Source organism: Platalea leucorodia (assembly GCF_965183815.1).
Source record: "Platalea leucorodia genome assembly, chromosome: 5".
Taxonomy (NCBI): Eukaryota; Metazoa; Chordata; class Aves; order Pelecaniformes; family Threskiornithidae; genus Platalea; species Platalea leucorodia.
The window spans coordinates 54744678-54762819 of record NC_138827.1 but is presented as its reverse complement, the minus strand read 5'-3'; the positions used below and the strand labels follow the sequence as shown (position 1 = coordinate 54762819).

At 40.0% G+C, this 18142-nt stretch overlaps 1 protein-coding gene across 1 annotated transcript in view; it reads right to left on the bottom strand.

Moving 5' to 3' along the window:
• Positions 1-13035: 13035 nt before the first annotated feature.
• Positions 13036-18142, bottom strand: part of PLA2G4A (phospholipase A2 group IVA) — an 86306-nt gene continuing 81199 nt past the window's right edge. Inside the window, exons 17-19 of the mRNA XM_082312097.1 lie at positions 17003-17198; positions 16630-16787; positions 13036-15609 (exon numbers count right to left, since the gene is read on the bottom strand). Coding sequence (XP_082168223.1) covers positions 15478-15609; positions 16630-16787; positions 17003-17198 — 486 coding nt within the window. The 3' untranslated portion in view covers positions 13036-15477. The remainder of the gene's footprint in view (positions 15610-16629; positions 16788-17002; positions 17199-18142) is intronic.

Here is an 18142-nt window from a genome sequence, read left to right as displayed (position 1 = left end):
GCTGCTAGCCAACCATGGGGAAATCTCCATCACCATGTGCTTTGGTTTTCCTGAATAGGGGAGGTGAAGGGACAGGCGACTGGCCTGACTTGCATCTTCAGTATATTCCCAGAGGGAGAAAAAGAAACCTTTTAGTGTAGAAATTAATAAAGCTAAACAAATCAAAGTGCAAGTATATCACTTCTTAACAAAGTATATCACTTCTTAACAAAGAAGAGAATGTGGGGAGGGTCTCGTTAAAATTTGTCTATGAAATTCACTGTCAAGAGATTTCACTGAGGCTTATACATTATAAACATTTTAAAAATATATTTTTATACAAATAAACAAAATATATGCAGGATTTTGAGAGACTGATAAGCCAGTACTTCAGAGTACCCAGTCACTGACTAAAAGCTATAACTATTATGGGCTGATTTTTCTATAGCTGCTTCTATTAAAGCTTTTCTGAACACGAATGAAGGACATACCAAGCTTAATGCCAATTAACAGCAAGAGAAACATCCCGTAAATCCACTCCATGATTTTATCAAGGGAAAGGAGCTGAAGCTTTAACTTTATTAAACTGTATTTGTCTAGATTCATAGCAGTCTTCCTCATAGCTGTCACTTGCCAAAAAAGAAAAAAAAAGGGGGGGGGGGCTTCCAATATTTAAACATGCTTTTGAGAAAACTCTGAGATTTCATTCTGCACTGAACCCATTGGACCTTCTTCTGTCTCTTGAAGGGGAAAAAGAGCTCTGGAGGTTTCACGCTGTAGGCTTCATGCTGCATACACCTGCTTTAAAGCCATGTTCCATCTGGAGTGCTGTCAGTGTTTTAATTAAACTATTTTCACAGCATAATGGCAAGTAAGTGGAGCAGTAAAGTCAAATACAGCCACAGAGTCTTCTTTCCTTTATACATAATTCCTGCGAAGTCTATGGGCTGCTTTTCATCCTACTGCTTAGGTTTTTTCTCTGCCTGCATGGTGTACGGTTTTTTTCCTCTTTTTCCCCATCAATTGCTCTCCACCTAACAGCAGGATGACAACAGACTCAAAAGCCATTAGCACAACGGGCAATCTTCATGCGATGATGGTAAAAACCAACACAGATATAAGTAGCTAGTTTGCCAGCAAGGTACTGATTTAACAGGAAATTCTGCAAACGGGAGAATATATTTATTCTCCCCATGACGCTTAATAATACAGTTGAATTATTTCACTTAAAAAGAGAGTCTTTTATGCATGTAGTTATGTGGCAAAAGACTATTATATTCTTCCATTTCTTATAGCATACTTTTTTTGACTTATGTCTAAAGTAACCTCCAGCTGCCTTTGTAATTTTCTTTATCTTCTTACTAGCAAGCAATCAGTGGAAAACTCTACCGCTTTTCGTGCCTTCTACATTTTTCTCCTAAGCATAAATTACTTTAGAAGAGCACCCTCCATCTTCACTAGGAGATTCTTCAAGCATGGGAAAATTAACATCTTATCCAACACAGTGCATGCTCTGTATTTATTTACACCATTTACCGTGAGTGCCAAGCACTGTAACAGATATAAACAAATTTCTTCAAAATACTCACAAAAATGACATGTGAATTTAAACACTTCACCTACCAGAATGAAAAGTCTTTACAGTAATGTATTTTTTCCCTGGGTCTGCCTTATCTTTCCTATCATTCTGCTTTAGATGACAACATACAGAGGACAGTTGTACACTTTTGAAAGGGTCAACTGGACGGACCTTCAAGCAACTAATGTAGTATGGCTGAATCGTTTTTTTCAAGAGGTAAAGGAGCAAAATTTGAGCATTGCTGCAAACACAGGGTCTGGCAGAACTTATAAAGGAGAAACAGGGAAAAAATGTTGGACTTCTGGGCCACTAGATGGATTTTGTGTCCACACTGATGGACTAACCCAAGCAGGGGTTTATGTGCAGCATGGGTAGCATTTGCATTAACACCAGTCAGCCCACACAGCCCAAAAGAGGAAAGGTTTTTGGGCCCAGCTCAGCACTAAAGCAGCAGCTCTCAGCTCATGAGACACAGGGCACAGCCCCAACCACAACGTGGGTCTGACCCTACTGCTCTCTTGCTTCATCCTCAACAGCAACAACAAACAACACCACCACACAGAGGAGTCCAGTGACTTCTTTGCCAACCAGGATCATTTCCAGCTCCCCCTGAAATGACCCCATTTCTGCAGCCAGATGCCAAACAGCCGACAACCAATATTGGCTTAGTGATGGGAGGACCTTTTCCCAGCTGGGAAGTGGTCTTCTCCAGAGAGCCACATACCCAGACAGGCCCCTGCAAGCAGCCAACACCTGCAGAAATGCTACTTGGTTTTCCCTCTATAGGACGGGGACAGGACGAGACTTAACTTGCAAATTCACATTCATTTTAGAGCTAAAACTGACTTTAATTAACAGCTTCACTGCAATAACAACAGTAGTCCATGCGGGTGAACAAGCCTCATCTTTGAGTCAAGGGTCTGTAAAAGTAACTCAGGAAAAAGTTTAATATGTTGTTACTCCTTCCACGGCCATCATTTTGGTTAAGTGTTTGCAGAACCTTAACCACATGGGATTTCAGAACCAAGCCTTACCCTCAACAACCTAATCAGTTCAAACTCTTACCAAGTGAGATGATTATATGGAATTAAGACTTTCCAGAAATATTTGGACTGACAAAACTTTCTCTGGACTCTTTTTTCTTTTTACATCAAATGAAAATACCCTGTATTAATTCTAAAACAAGGAACTGTTAAATTAATTGCTAAAATTCCTCATCCTTACAAAATTCATGACCTTTGGAGACATTTCTAGTAGTTTTTACACAATTCTGAATGTTTCCTTAAATTCTGAAAGAACTCTTACTATGGACTTATTTGATGAATTCCAAAACAAATTAGCTATTAATTGGAGAGAGATTGTTTTGGATAAAAATACAGATTCTAGTGTAACTGTCCTTAAGCAGAAATCCAGATGAATATGAGCTACAGTTTCATACAATATTTTAGTTGTCTTCCAGCCTCAGGATTTTGTAATTCGTTGTCAGGAAGAGAAAATAAAACAGGTAACTATTACAAGACAACCTGTGAAATAATCACAGCATTATTTGCAATGGTAAATATTAACTAAGAAGGAACTAAACGTTTATTTAGTTCTGGGTTGGAGACTTAAAACAATGCTGTACACACCTGGGAAAAACACGATGGCTAATTAGTTTTCCTGTTTGGCTGAAGAATTGGGGAGTTTGAAAGCGTTACTAGCTAGCAACTAGAAAAAAAGGGCAGGATGACTTTCTTTAGTGTTTTGATGGATGCCCAGTTGTTAGAGATACCTATGGCTATGTGTGGGGAAGACATGCTGAAATTTATTCTCTTTTGCTTGGTAAACCTCGGTTCCTCTTGCTCTTCCCCCCATCCCTGCATCCGTGTGACTCCCCTCACTATGAAATTCTGATAAAGTATATATTTATTCAGAGATTTTCACCTACTGCTTACAAAATGCAAAAAGTCCCAGAGACCACTAGGTGGTATATTCAACCCTCATAGCCCTCATGGGATCAGAAGCAGGTGAAAATAAAGATGGGAAAGAAGAGCAAGCAAGTTTAGGAAATAGTGACAGGAATTTTTACTACTGGTAAAAAAAAGGGTTTGAGATCAAACCTCCCATCATATTACCAGTGCATGTAAATAATCTATACTACATCTGAACCAATCTCTTTTTTTTTAAACAACTAACCAACAGATTTTATGTATGAAAGTATAGTATGTAGTACTCAACCTGTACTAGAGCACATCCAGAAGGCATTGCCCAAGACACAACCCAAAGCCCACAAAAAGCCAGGGGTTCCTCCACCATCTGATATTAAATCCAACACATTTTGAATGTTATGTTGGATCTGTCACTTGTAAAGAACAACTGCTATAAATATATGGATGGATGGATGTACATATAAAATTCTTATGTGTCAAAATTAAGTCCAACTACAGAATCTCATTTTCTTTCTTGCCTACTCAGACCAGAGTGATACCTAATAATATGTTAGCAATCTATCTATCTGTTAGGTCTTTACAGTTGAAAATACCTAAAGGCAAGAAAAATGATAAGGCACAGAGCAAAATATTAGTGACCCTGTGAAGGAAGCCCTGTTCCCCATGGATTTACTTTCCATTTCTAAGACCAAATCCTCAGCAGGGACTTATCACAGGAATTGACTCACTTGGTGCGTAGATGTCCTAGGTTGTCTGTCTTTTTTTTTTTTTTTTTTGCCTATGGCTGAAATTTACCCTAAACTACCATCAACCCATTTGTAACAAAACAGTGGCATAGGAGTTTATTAGACGTAAAACACAAGCAGAAACCCCAGAGGACACAACTGTCCTTCAGTGGCCCACATGCAGATATGGGAAGAACCTGAGATACGTGTACACTGATGGCCCTGGCAGCACGAGGATCACGCGCTGCGGTTTTCAACAACACAGCCAAGGCCGCACTCCCGTGTGGACACTGACTCACTGCAATTCCTACTAGATAAAAGAAAGAGCCAGCAGCTCTTCCTTGATTTGTCACTGCCACAAAACCATTGGAAATCTGAATTTTCCTACTCTTAGAAGCAGAGGTTTATTTTCTTTTTATTTTGACACACTGTTGTCCTTGTTCATAACATGAGTTGCAGGCTGACAAGGGGTTTTTTATAGCCACAGACTGCTATGAAGTGGGTGGACTGATATGTAAGTTACTTGGCAAATAACCATACTTTAACTAACTAACTAAACTAACAGTCTTGAACAGCATCTACAGGTGGAGCGAACCAGGGTAAGCTCAGAGGCTTAGTGCATGGAGGCACTGACAGTGTCTTCTCCATGTTTTCCTTAAACATAACTACAGGCTCCATAAAACACAAAGCTGTTCAAGACTTCATTCATGAATGTCTCATATCTATATACATAATTCTATTGCACAAATAAGTAGACTTAAAATTATTTTTATTGTGATATCACTGAGAAGTAGAAAACATTTTGGGATAAGATTGCTGAAAAAAATCTTATGACAAATTGGCAGACATGCCCTACCGTAAAGGAAGACTGAAACCTGTTCAGTTTTACACTGAAATAATTTCTATTCCAAGGTTAATTAGCTTTTTTACATCCTAATAGACTGATTCTGCGGTGGCCTGTCCTTTCTGGAAAAGACTCTTTTGGGTACAGCAGGTCACGTCCTCCTCACCTGACAGGCAACCAGATTGCTCAGAGGCACTTAGTGTTAATGTCCTGCAAAAAGTGTGTTTGTGCATCCAGGAGAAATCTCATGAATCATTAAATCCCCATTTACTGAGTTAATAAATCACAGCATTTAGCACCATGTTCTGTCTGTGTGTCCCCATTTGGGGAAGGGCTTTATGACCTCTGTGGGATGAGCGAGGGTTGTACTTGCCCAGGCTTTCTGGGGAGCAGCACATCACTCCCCAGGACTGTCCTTACCGCACAGGATTACATCGCTCTGCTAAAAAACATCAGCCTACAGCAGTGAAGGGGGGGGAGGGGGCGCTGGTGGTGATGCAAACACCGAAGGAGATAGAGCTAGAGTCAGAGAGGCACTTGAGCCCCGTTTCCTCCTTCTGCTGGGAGATGAAGGCTGGATTTTTAAATTATTTTTATTTTTCCTAAATCAACTGTGTTTACTTAGAAGGCAAAAGACCATTACTTGGGTATTACCTGTACGTTCATAAGACAAAGTTTTGTGTTTTGCAAGAGCTTCCCTGAGTATCCTGCCACACAGGGAACTGGGAAAATATTAGCAAAGTCTGTTTTCCACTGTGATAGTTTGCCATCAGAAAACCTTGATTCTGTTGTATCCATTAAGTCAACACATTTTTGCTAAGTGCGTCTTACAACATCATGGGCAATTATAAAAAGACTTTGCAATTAAGTTGAATTTTTCAGTGTGACATTTACTACATTACACAACATAGCAGAAAAGCTGGCTTTCATTACACTATAGAACATAAATGTCGAAATTTTACATTCGAGTGAAGTGTTAAACCTTTACCAAAGTGAGCTGTTAAGAAGTGGTTCAGCTACAGGTCTCCAACTGCTCATTGTGATTTGAAAGAAAACAAAAGTTAAAATAGCAAATTCTCTTCAGGTCTATATGCAAGGTTCAAGTTAGCAACTTTTCTGTGCATACTTCTCTGTGCATGTTTTTCCAGCTTAACGGCCACTATGTGTATTTTTGCAAGAAGAACCTTGTGCTTCACCCTTCCAGCTACACGCACAGAAGGAGACACTGGGTTTACAGCTTGCCTTTTTTTGCATTCCCTCCTTCCTGTTAACTTCTGTTTAATAAATAAAACAATATCTGCTGGATGTTGTTTAGATGACAGTGGCTGGCCAATGAAGGGAACCCACCACCTGTCACTTAAGCTCTCTGACAGCCTTCAGGTACCCCCATTTACATGTTAAAATTCAGGCCGCAGAACAAAGCACCATGCTGCTGGGCTTATTTTATTTCAATCAATCAGCTCCATTGACATTAGCTGACCTGTTTTCTCCTCTGTATATCAATCAGCCACGTCATTGGTCCAGTCCAAAACTCTCCTGGTAAATCCTTTCGAATCAGTGCACCAAAGTGTGCTTTAAAAACAAAGCATTACATAAAAAGAATAAAAAAAGACACTGATTAAAGACCGCTCACTGCCTGGGTTACGCCGTGTCAGGGACGGGTCAGAACTGCCTTGGTTCAACAGAACGGGAACTCATGGCAGAAGAAAGAATGGCTGGTTTTAGTGTAAAACAGAATTGTAGACTAAAGTCTGTGCCTTTGAATTTTCATTCAAATTGATTGAAATTTGGCTGATATCATGGGCAGCTAGTTATCATTGCTTAGAAGAAAAACATCTATGTTAAAGTATATGCTGTATGAAACACCTGAGGCTACAGCTTTCAAGATGGAGGGAGGCTTTCTACGTCTGTTAGTGTGTAAAGCACACACCAGGCAAATTGGTATCCCTCACTGTTTACCTGTTTTTCATTTCCTCCCAGTTTTTAGCCAATTTTTTATTAAACACAGAAGGTCACATTCATCACATTTTGCTGCATGCACAACTCACCCTTCTCGCTACTGGTACCAAATTATTCACAAGCAAAAAGACAAACCCCGACCCTGTCACTCTCCTGCCTTTACTGACACATAAACTAAACATCAGGGCAATGATCCTTTTTACTTCTAATATTTCCTTTATCTGGAAACGTGCACTGGCCCACAGGGATGAGAAGAAAAGTGAGTTGGGTTTGCTCCTGAGCAATGACAGCTCATAAGTTGAACATAAATTTTAAATATATATATATTTAACTGTATAATTGCCTGTGTTTTTCATCTAGAAGATTGTATTTCTTGTATTTCAACCAGTTGGTGGAGACCTTTTAAAATAGTTTCAAACACCCAAACATCTTGCTTCATGGCAGCTGGATGTAAAGGGAAGCTTTCTATTTTTCCGAAGCGGCTTGAAAGCCAGAAGGGGATGGGGAAGAGATAGGATTTGTGAAAAAGACAATTGTCTTATTTCCCCCATATGCTTCCACCTGGCAAATATAAAGTCTAAGGTGAGTAATGGTGTATTATAGTCTCTTATATTTTTGTGGAATATGGGTGAAAAGAAATCATCCAAAGCGCTCTGCAAATGGCAGGTTTTTATCTACAATGGGTAGAGTGAATGAGGGGATCCTTCTCACACACTGCCCTGCCTTTAGCTCCTTGTAGTCTGGAGACTTTTGGGACACAGCTATTTACACATATTCCACTGAAACACCTTGGTTTTGATGATTTAGTGTAGAGAAGGATCAGCGCCATAGCCAGGCCCTGGCCCTGGGCTGTGGTGCAGGAGCAGCACCCGAAGGGTCTGGATCAGGGCAGGGGATGCCACAGCTCCAGTAGCTCATTGGGGGAGCTGGAAACAGCAACAGAACTATGCGGAATGGCTGCTTCCAGAGTGGCCACAGGGACAGCGTGCCAGCCAGATGCTTTTCTTTGGTATTTTCCATACTGAAAGCGAGTTGCAAAACATCAAAACTTCCAGTGAACCAGAAACCTTTTTTGTTGTTTTGGTTTTGGTTTTGGTTTTTTTGCCACAGCCATATCTGGAGCCACTTAGCTACCAGGCAGCTGCCTGATGCTCCATCACACCACCCCGCACCCTACTGCTGGATCTTCTGGCTATCCCAGCTCACAGCTCTGTTACAAAGCTTCGTGTAACTAAATCAATCAGAAAAAGGCGAAACACGCCTGGCCCTTGCGCTGACCTGGAGAACAGCGTCTCGGCAGACACTAACTGCCCGCCTGCTCTCATGCAGTACATCCAAGCAGACGGCTGCAGCAGGAAGACGAGCATGCTGGGGTGGGCAGGGAAGCAAGCTGAATTTTAAGCTGTTCTTCTGTGGAATAAAGAAAAATCAGCTGTGACCTTTTGCGACTTCTATTAGTCATATTTGATAATGCGACCCACGGTTTTCATGATCTCCTTTACTGCTGGATGCAACCATTACTCATTAGTGACTTAATGAAGCTTACTAATTACAGGCGTCTCACCAATCCAGGTGTCATTTCCATATCTTGTTTCAGAAGTGCCATGGAAGGTGGCAAGGAAAAGAGAGCACAGATATTCCTTTTGGGGAATTAAGAACATACAACACTGGTGAACAGCTTCTGTGTCTTGCCGCCAAAGCCCGTGACTGCACAATCTTCCCATGACATACATGCTGTCGGCACGCCATCAATCCTAGGGTCACCACCTACTTGCTCACAAACAGCGTTTGACATCTGACTAAGGAAGAAACGGTTCGGGCTCGAAAATAAAAATAAAAGAAGAAAAGGAAGCAATCAATAAAGACACAGTGAGGATTTCAGATGCCAAATGATCCTCCCATTTATTTTCTGGCAAGCCCTTGTCCCACGCTGCCTGAAAGAAAGAGAAAGAACACAGGGGCATGCAGTAACAGAAGAAGGTCTACGGTCCAGTGGGTTATTGAAACCTGCTCTAAACCTGCTCGGAAGAGGCTTCCCCACTTAAGGATGGGGGGAAAAACTGGCTTTAAACAAGCTGTTAGAAGAGACTTGAAACTGAGAGAATGGCAAACAAGAGTTAATTAGCATATTAGTAATTTTTTGGACCTCCCCAAGGTCAAATGAGCACCACTTTAAAATGGGAAGACGTTACTGAAGGCAAAACTTCTTAACTGGTGTTTTCCATCAGCTTTATTAGGCAAATGGAAAAATACTAAACACTCTGCAGGCTGTCGGGCTGTTAGTTCCTCCAGCCTTCATCATCAGCTGTGAGTGCTACAACAGGATGGCAAAAACAAACTTTGGAGACAGCCCACGGCACGCATCCCACTTCAGCACCAATGGGTTTCTTTGCCCACTGATTCCAACCACGTTTCAGTGTCTGCTCCCACCACATTCGCTCATCCCGACCCAAGATCCACAGGCAAATGAGATCATGGCTCCACCGCAGCCATCGCCCGCGGTGTCCTGCCCAAAAGCGAGAGCCCTGGGGCTACAAACAGACAGAAGGACTTTCACATCCACATCTGCTGGTACACGGATACTATAGCTCAGCTGCCCAGGCTGTGTCTATTTCTGCTGACAGCTAGCATGGATTAGTTAGTGCCATAAACAGTGTTTGACCGTAATACAAAAATGTCCTGTAGCAAATCCCCAGGGTTTAGCAAAACTGGACCAGAAGGAAGGATTTGTATTAAATCTACAGCTGCAAAGTATCAGTGTTTCTAGTTCCCAAACACACTGGCAAAATAGTTGCCTCAATTTCTTTTAATGTCATCATGTCAATTCTGTTTCATATTTTCCAGAACACACCCTAAACAATGTGTTGGCAACAAAATGTCTATAATGTGTGTTTAGCACAAGCTGGATGTGGAATATGCCTCCTACGTTAACTTCCTCATCTTAAGCATTTAATGACCTGCCTTAAAGAAGAGGCAAGTTTCCATCTCCTGTGCACAGCAAGCACTGGCCCCAGACATGCATCCCCATGACCCTGTCCAGGAAGTTGGGCAAGGAGCAGATATGAAGCTAAATTAGAAAATGGTAACAAAGAAATTGTGTAACTTTACCTATGTAGCTCCTTCTGCAATGGCAGAAGTTATAGTTTCACACCCAAATGAGAATGGAGCTGCCTATTTTTCCCTTCTCACTTTTGACTTGCCTAAAAAAATACATCGGGCTGAGAATTAGAGGGAAACACAAGGGCCAAAACCATCCCAAAGTGCTCAGGTTTATGTTTCTAGCTTGGCCACAGGCTTCAAGGAGGAAGCACTGGAAGACCATTGCTCTGATTAAAGGGAAAATATTTTTTTAACATAAAGTTTGGTCAAGGTTCAGTTCCCTGAGGTTTTTCTGGCAGGTCTCAGGAAGACCTCATCAACAGGGCTGACGACTCCTGGCACAGATGGAGTTGCAGGGAAGCTCAAAGCACTGGCAGGACGGTTCCCCTCTGCAGACATCAGACATTCCTCTGCCCCAGCCCTTGCACAACTGCCTGGTGACCCTGTTGTGGCTGGGGTTTCCCTTTCAGCACCCCGTTTACCCCCAGGGTATCTATTTCTTGGACCCAGCTGTATTTGTGGTGCCCCTGGGGTCCAGGTCTCTCCTCCCATGCTGGGGTCTCCTGCCTTCGGAGTTCTCGTCTTCTATTCCCATACATCTCCTGATAAAACCTAAAGACAACAGAAGTTTTTTGGCTTGGCCTTTGGTCCCTAATTTCTGCTTGAGCCAAGTTAGTGTGGCTTGGCACTCAAGGGTTAAATGGCGACATAAGGAATTCCTGTTCCTATTGTACCGAATATTGTATTTTTTGGTTAGTCTAAAGGTTAACAAGTCACTCTGTCAACTTCATTGCTGCACTGCCTGTTCTTCGCATGCAAAATAGTCTCATGTTTTTGTTGTCATGGGGAATTCCTTGCCTGTGAACTCTGATGGTTTTTACTTTTTACCTAGCCTTTACCTAGCGTGAGAAAGGCCAGTGTATATAACTTAATTGGATGAGTCACTTCAATACACAAATCTAGCCCGTATGTGAAGTACAAAAGCAGTAAGAGTGATGGGTGAATTTACAGCTTCAGGAAACGACTACACGCTTTTTCTTTGAGTGAGCATCAGAGCAAATGTGTTATGTAAATGAATGTGGTTGCACAACTCGCTCCTTAGTGTTACTGCTCTCATGTCCATTTGTGTGTACAGAGCGGCTGAACAACTCCCCTCAAAAACGAGCCTATTGGTGCTCTAAAGGCAGAGATCTGTGGGTGATCTGGGCTGTGTTAAAGAGAACACTGCAGCTCGTTTACACTGACTTCTCAAGTTTCATCCCACAGACAAAATATGCTGGGTCAAACCAGAAAGCACGTTCTTTGCGGCGCCATTTCCCTGCCAAAATGAATTTTCTTCTTACTGATGCAAACACTCTTGAGGTCATAGGATTTTATTCTGAGCATTCGCTTCCGCTGCTAAATTAAAAGCACAAGCAGAGATTTCAGATACCGATCCCAGCAGCTGGAGACTGCCCAAAGGTCCTACAGAAAAGAAACACAACCTCAGGGCCAGGTTTGGTGCTAGGCTTCCCTGGAGTGGGACAGACACATAGTCCACATCTGCTTTTCAGGAGCTATGCTCACCTGCAAGGCTGAGCTCTTTGCAGTCACTCTGGGCTAGCACGATGGCACTTCCATATCCTGCAAGGATCACCTAAAATAATTTCTGACATCTGAAATAATTCATTCTCTAAACCCACCTTTTACCACCTTCTAGGTATAATACGTTTGCTTGGAAAAAAATATTGCAGGCATAAAACAGATGAACCAGGGACTGAAGGAAGGCAAAATGAGAAGCAAAGGTCTAACTCTTTCGGCTAAGGAAAAAATGTTTTTTTTCTGCATTATTATTCTCCTTTTAAGTAATTTTTAATATAATGTCCTAGTATTCTGCTCTGCAGCTGAACTGAAATAAGGTTTCAATTTCTAAGTTTCTGATTACAATAAAATGGAGTTTTCCATTAGAAGCTTATGGACACAGAAGTAAGAGAGGTTTTTTGTTTGAGACTATCGTGGAATTACACTTATGAACTTCCCAGTGAGCTTCTGGGGAGCCCAAGACACTTCAAATGCTTGAAAAAGTTAGAACTAGGTTTTTTTATGACAAATCTGATTTTAGCAGAGGAAGAGGGACTCCTGCCCTAGCAGACAGTCTGCTCCACAATGAGGAAAACGCACACTGGTACCTACAACAGTGCAACGTCTCAGCAGTGGTGGCTCAAGAGAACTTGGGCATATTGAGACACTTGTTATTCCCCCCATATACGGATCAGGCCCCAAGCTTTTGATGCCTCTAACATTTTACTCTCAGACCTACTGGTCGTAGCTGACTTTTAGCCTTATTTGCTGTACAGTAATGGGAGAAAAATACTTACACACTTTCTATCAGAATGATGCCCTTGCATTTTGAAGCACCTGCAAATGACAGACTGCTCCCCGTCTTCAGCAAACAGAAGCAACAGGCCAGCAGCTATTTGATCTGAACAGGCACTTCCCTCCTTGACCTGCTTTTTAAGAAATCTGAGATTAAAGGCAGCAAAGACCCAACACCCAAACCTGTACTGTAATTTGCTGTAGTAGCTCTTAACAGAATAGCACAAAGTATCTGGCAGAGTGCTGATACCAAAATATATCAGTAGGAATAAAAATGGATGTGCTGTCCCCACACACTGAACTGCTCAAAAAAAGTTGTAGTTTTAACATCTAAACTAAAAAGACTAACAAGCAAAACCTTTAATTTCCTTTTTGTGAGCTGTCCCACATCTCTTCACAATAAAAGTGAAAATGTCATGTAAATGATCAAAATAAACTGTCTGAAAACAGTAGGTGCCAAATATAGTTACGTTTTAGGTTTTTATTGTCTGATAACACTGTGATAATATAAACTGTATAAAGCATGATAAAACACTTCCATAAAACAGAGTAGGTACATATAATAAAATAAAAATACAAATATTATGCTAACAAAAGGGAAAAAAATTAAAAAGAAAATATTACAATAAAATAACAGTACCAGTTTCTTCCTGTATTCAAAAATTTATTGAAAATGTTTAAATTATGCAGCACTAAGATAAGTTACTCTTATTTTCTCTCCTGATTTTAAACATGCACTAACTCAAACAGAAATAAAACCTATTAATCAATACAGAAAATGTTATTAATCACATAACATTGCATGTAGATTTAAGGAGGGATGATGCAGTGGCTGTTAAAAGAAATGCATTATAATTACTTCCCTTCCCATGGGCCTACAGATTTTAGCAATTAAAAATAGGTCAATAATTCACATTAAAAGGAACAGCCACTGAATTGGCAATAAACTCTGATAAACAAACCGTTACTGTAAAAATTGTTTGTCAGAAAAACTATCAATCAAACAAAAGATCAGCTATGTTTTCAAACAGACTGTGCACAGTGATGGCATTCATCGCAACCATCATCTTTGCACTTGCTAGGATCCTGACAGGCCTATCAGAAAGATAGAGGGTGAAATTGGAACCCCATTAACATCAACAGTAATCTTGAGACCAAAATTCCACTTACAGCTCTTGAAGAGAAACACGTGTGCCTTCTGACCACAACACTGCAAATAATCCTACTTAAAATGTGCTTTGTTTTCACCATGATGATATTCCTAGCAAAAGGTGTGATTTTCTTCTCCATCTGCTGTGGAGTGCTGGACAAGCAACCTGCAGGGCAGCTGGGGATGTGTTTTTCCCCTCTCACCTCTGGAAACACCTTTCTATGCTCTTCTGCATTAACTCTCAGAGACAGCAATCTCGCCTTGAACTAAACTATTCAGCCCCAACCATCTTCTTCAAACCCTCGAAGAAAGCAGCTAAGAAACAACTGCCAGGACTGCCAGGTGCATTTGCTGAGAGTTAATCCCACGAACTTTAAAAAAATGAAACAAGCCAGCCAAGCACCCTGAAAATGTGTGACTCCTAGATGTTGCACACAGTGCAAGGCCATCAGTGACCTCATCAGTTCCTTTTCCTCTTTCCCATGTTACACGCTTGCTGATTACATTATTTCAAAGGAGGCTGGAAGTTTTCAGAGGTGCGACTGCATTTTTCTACGCGTTTGCAGAGTTATCTCAATGCTTGTTGAGATGGTACTAAAATAATCTGTGTCTATGCACGGTCTTTCATTATTCAACGTACTAAAAATTTATTTTTTAAAATAGCCCTTAACACCTGAACTACTTCACATTGTTACCTAGGAATGTTTTATCTATCCCCAGTAAACATTGCCACTGTCCCTTGGCAGAAATGTGATGCTTTTAATCATGATCAAATGCAAAATCACTTTTAATTTACGTATAAACATTTTGGTCAGAAATACATGAACTAACAATAATTTAACACACAGGTTCTACTAGTTCAAGAATTCAAGCAATGTAATTTGGTGGAACAAAAGAGAAAAAGAAAATATCAGAGGCTGGATTTTTTGCTAAGTGGATACATACATTCTTAAACAGTAGTAAAGTAGACTTCAATTTTTGTGAAAATATTTGAGATTAAAAGATTCAGAGCACATCCCTCTTAGCACGAGTTACAAAAGCTCTACTAGCATTAATAACCAGCTGAGGATCCTACTTATAATATCAAAGACATATAAACCCCATTTCTTTGATATCTATTTGTTATCAAAAGTTTGTTGGTTTTTGTTTTTGTTTTTGTTTTTGTTTTTAAGAGACACCACTCATGCAAGAAAAGTGAAATCTGAAACACAGCTTGATGATGGAGTTTTGGTAAGGCCAATGTAGCCAATGGTTATTAGTGAGCAAAACCCCTTCCAGTATAAGAAATCAATCTTAACAGAGCTAGCAAGCAGACAAGTGACAAAATATAGTAGGGAGCTGCTGTTGCCTAGTAGGAGCTAGCAATTATTGACTTTTCAAACCCAACTCAGAGGAAATCTCATTGATACAAAGCAGAGTGGAATCTGGGCCCAAGCCCAGGTACACATATTGTCTGTGTTATTAAAGTTTTATTCTATCGTGTTTCTAATTCCATCTTACATTTCAAGATATGCCCAGTTCACGTCAATTAAAAATCAGACAATTGCCCCACTATGAGAAACCAGTGTTTACAATTTTGTAAGAAAAAAATAAGACACTGAACCCAATGACCATAGTCAAAGTAAACTAATTCCATAGTTTTTAAAATAAGGATATCAGCATACTGAAATGTTTTCAATGTTTTTAGTTTAAAAAAAGAAGTACAAAATTATATTGAAACTTGAAAATTCACAAGAAAATGTTTTCAGGAGTTTTGCACAGCCCTGTAAAGGAACAGTGATGCTCTGATAACGTCTTTTTGACTCCAGTTATAAAGATAGAACCAGCTTCTTGAAAGAGTGGGACCTATGATGCATCCTCTACGTATGGTTGTTGTTAAGATTGTTCTTATTAAAGAATCTCCTTGCTTCAACACTGCTAAGAGACACGGAGCAGCGAGATGGATTCTCTTTTCTGTATTCAATGCTTTCTATCATAGCTTGCTTGATCACCTGGAAAACAGTGAACATGTCATTCAGGGAAATAACTAACATTTAAATGCTTTATTAACTGATAGGAAAGACCCCTTCACATGTTAACAACTGTTGCTCCTGCTTTTATCACGGCTCCATCATTGAACAAAGTGATTGCTGAGTATTACTATGAATACTGTTTTCTTGATTGTATAAAACAATTATTTTAATGTAGTTAATATATAAAGATATGACAGCACACCACCAACGTCAAAGAAGTCATACAAGAAAACACACCATTTAAACCGACTCCCAATGCAATTCTGAAAGGTAAATCAAATATTGATAAAATCCATACTTAAAGGATATAGATAATAATTATTATCTTGAGAAAGACTGAATCTTCACTTTTGCTTCCTTTGTCCTGAAGTAACAAGATTTGTTCACTATATTGGAAAAAAAAAATCATTTCTTTATCTGGCATGATCATTTACACTTGTGAATATGGCAAGTCACTTTATGGATGCTGGGATCATGGTCTCGTGTTACAGCTAGTATAAATTAAAAATAATTATTACTGAGTTAGTTGATAAAGACATTTCCAGAGATCTTTACAAAAATTTTCCGTTTTCCCTTTTCTCCAGTTAGAAAATCAGCATACATAAAGAACTGAGTATAAAATCCTGAACATGATGTCTACATCCTGTGAAGACATGTTTGCTCAGTTATCCTGCAGGATTTTTTGATGGTAAAATGACAAAAAAACCACAGGAACCGAATTACAAAGAATATGAACTTACCTAGGGTATACTCCAGCCCTCATTAAATAAAACACATTTTTTCCACTAACTATAATGTGCTTTGATCCAGCCACAACTTTGAGAATAGCAAGGGGCACAACTAAATGCAGGAAGCACTTTGTATATCATAACAATCAGGAAAACATTGAAGTAAACCCCTGTACCTTCTGTAAGGCAGATGTAGGGCTTCACTCACATCATCGACTTTCCCCTTTAAAAATCTAGAGCCTTTAAGCCCCTTCCACACTGGCATACGTACATCTATGTTATTGAGGGTGTTGAACTCCATTAGATCATGAAGCCTCTTGAAAGCTTCATTGGGGTACTGAAAGTTGAAGGTAGAGAATGGTGTATTCGGATCATCAAAAATGTCAAAGTCTGCAAAATCCTTCTCTTCCTGTGTTTCTCTTGGAACGCCTGCATACAGAACAAATACAAAAATACAATCTAAATGTTAGGTCTGAGGACTTACCATCTTATTTTTTAACGGCTCTTTTGAAATCCCTAGCTACTCAAGATAGACTTAAGAGTTATTTCAGAGACAAAACATTTCTAGGATATAATCACCATGTCTTTATAAACCTTCAAAGGATCTAGAAAGCTAGATTTAGCATCAGAAACTGTGTGCTCACCTGGAGCTTTGTACTTCCGGAAGTTGATGTTGGCCAAAACAAAATGGATTATAGTTGGACAGTCTTTCTCCGAAGACGTATCCTTTGGTTTGAAAACATAGCACTCCTTCATGCCCTCTCGATCAAATACATTTGGGTCTATTTTTGGGAAAGGAAGCTTGTTCATTTTGGCCCATTTTTCAGCAAGCAAAATTTCCTGAAAAGATAACAAAGACGCAGGTGCATATAAGCATCCACTGCAAAGTGAGATTTTATGTAGAGACACAAGTCAGATTGGTTACTAGAAGCAGTTTTATTAACTCACACTTCTTTATGGCAGAAAAACTGATCAAGTCAACCTTTGTATAAACGACTCAGTATGGCAAACTGAGCACCTAATTCAGCCTGCCCAGTCTTCACCACCTGCGATGATTCACAGGAAGGAAAGAGCTGGTCTGTCACATAAATCTTTGGGTGAATTTACAGAGCTGACAGCTAGAAAAAACCATCCGTAATTTTACTTGCAAACTGAGTATCAGTGCTATGGAAACCAATGAGAGTTAATAAACACCAATCCACGCGTTGTTATGTTCAGAGTCACATCATAGCACAGGCCAGCATTTGAAAGCATGCTAAGTGAAGAAGTAAGTCTGGAAAACAGGCTTTTTTTGACTCGTGACAACTCAGTAAACAAAATAATCTGTAAATAATGACTCAAAAGCGTGTAATGAGGGTGTGTGAGAAGGAGGAGAGGGAAGGTCAACATCTTTAATCTTGGTTTTGAATGAAATAGGACCCTTCTTTGGGCAACTGTTTTGGATACGCAAGAGATTAAAAGACAGTGGGTGTAAAATGATAAAACAAGAGTAGAGTCATTGACTTCAGCTGGCTGATTTCCCAGTGTGTTGGAGTAATAAAAGTGTATTAGAGCGCTACCATAGATACCAGCCAACTCTTGAACTGGCATTTACTCTTTGTAATGCAAGTAGAACCAATGGGATTGTACAGCCAGTAAACAGAACTGGTTTCTGTCCTTTAGGCCATTAGCACACAGCCTCTGCTTGTGGATTATACCTGTGTATTAGCTGCAGGTACGTCACCTTTTTATTATACACATATTTGTGCTTTGGAAATAATGAACCATTCCCTTCAATGGTGGCT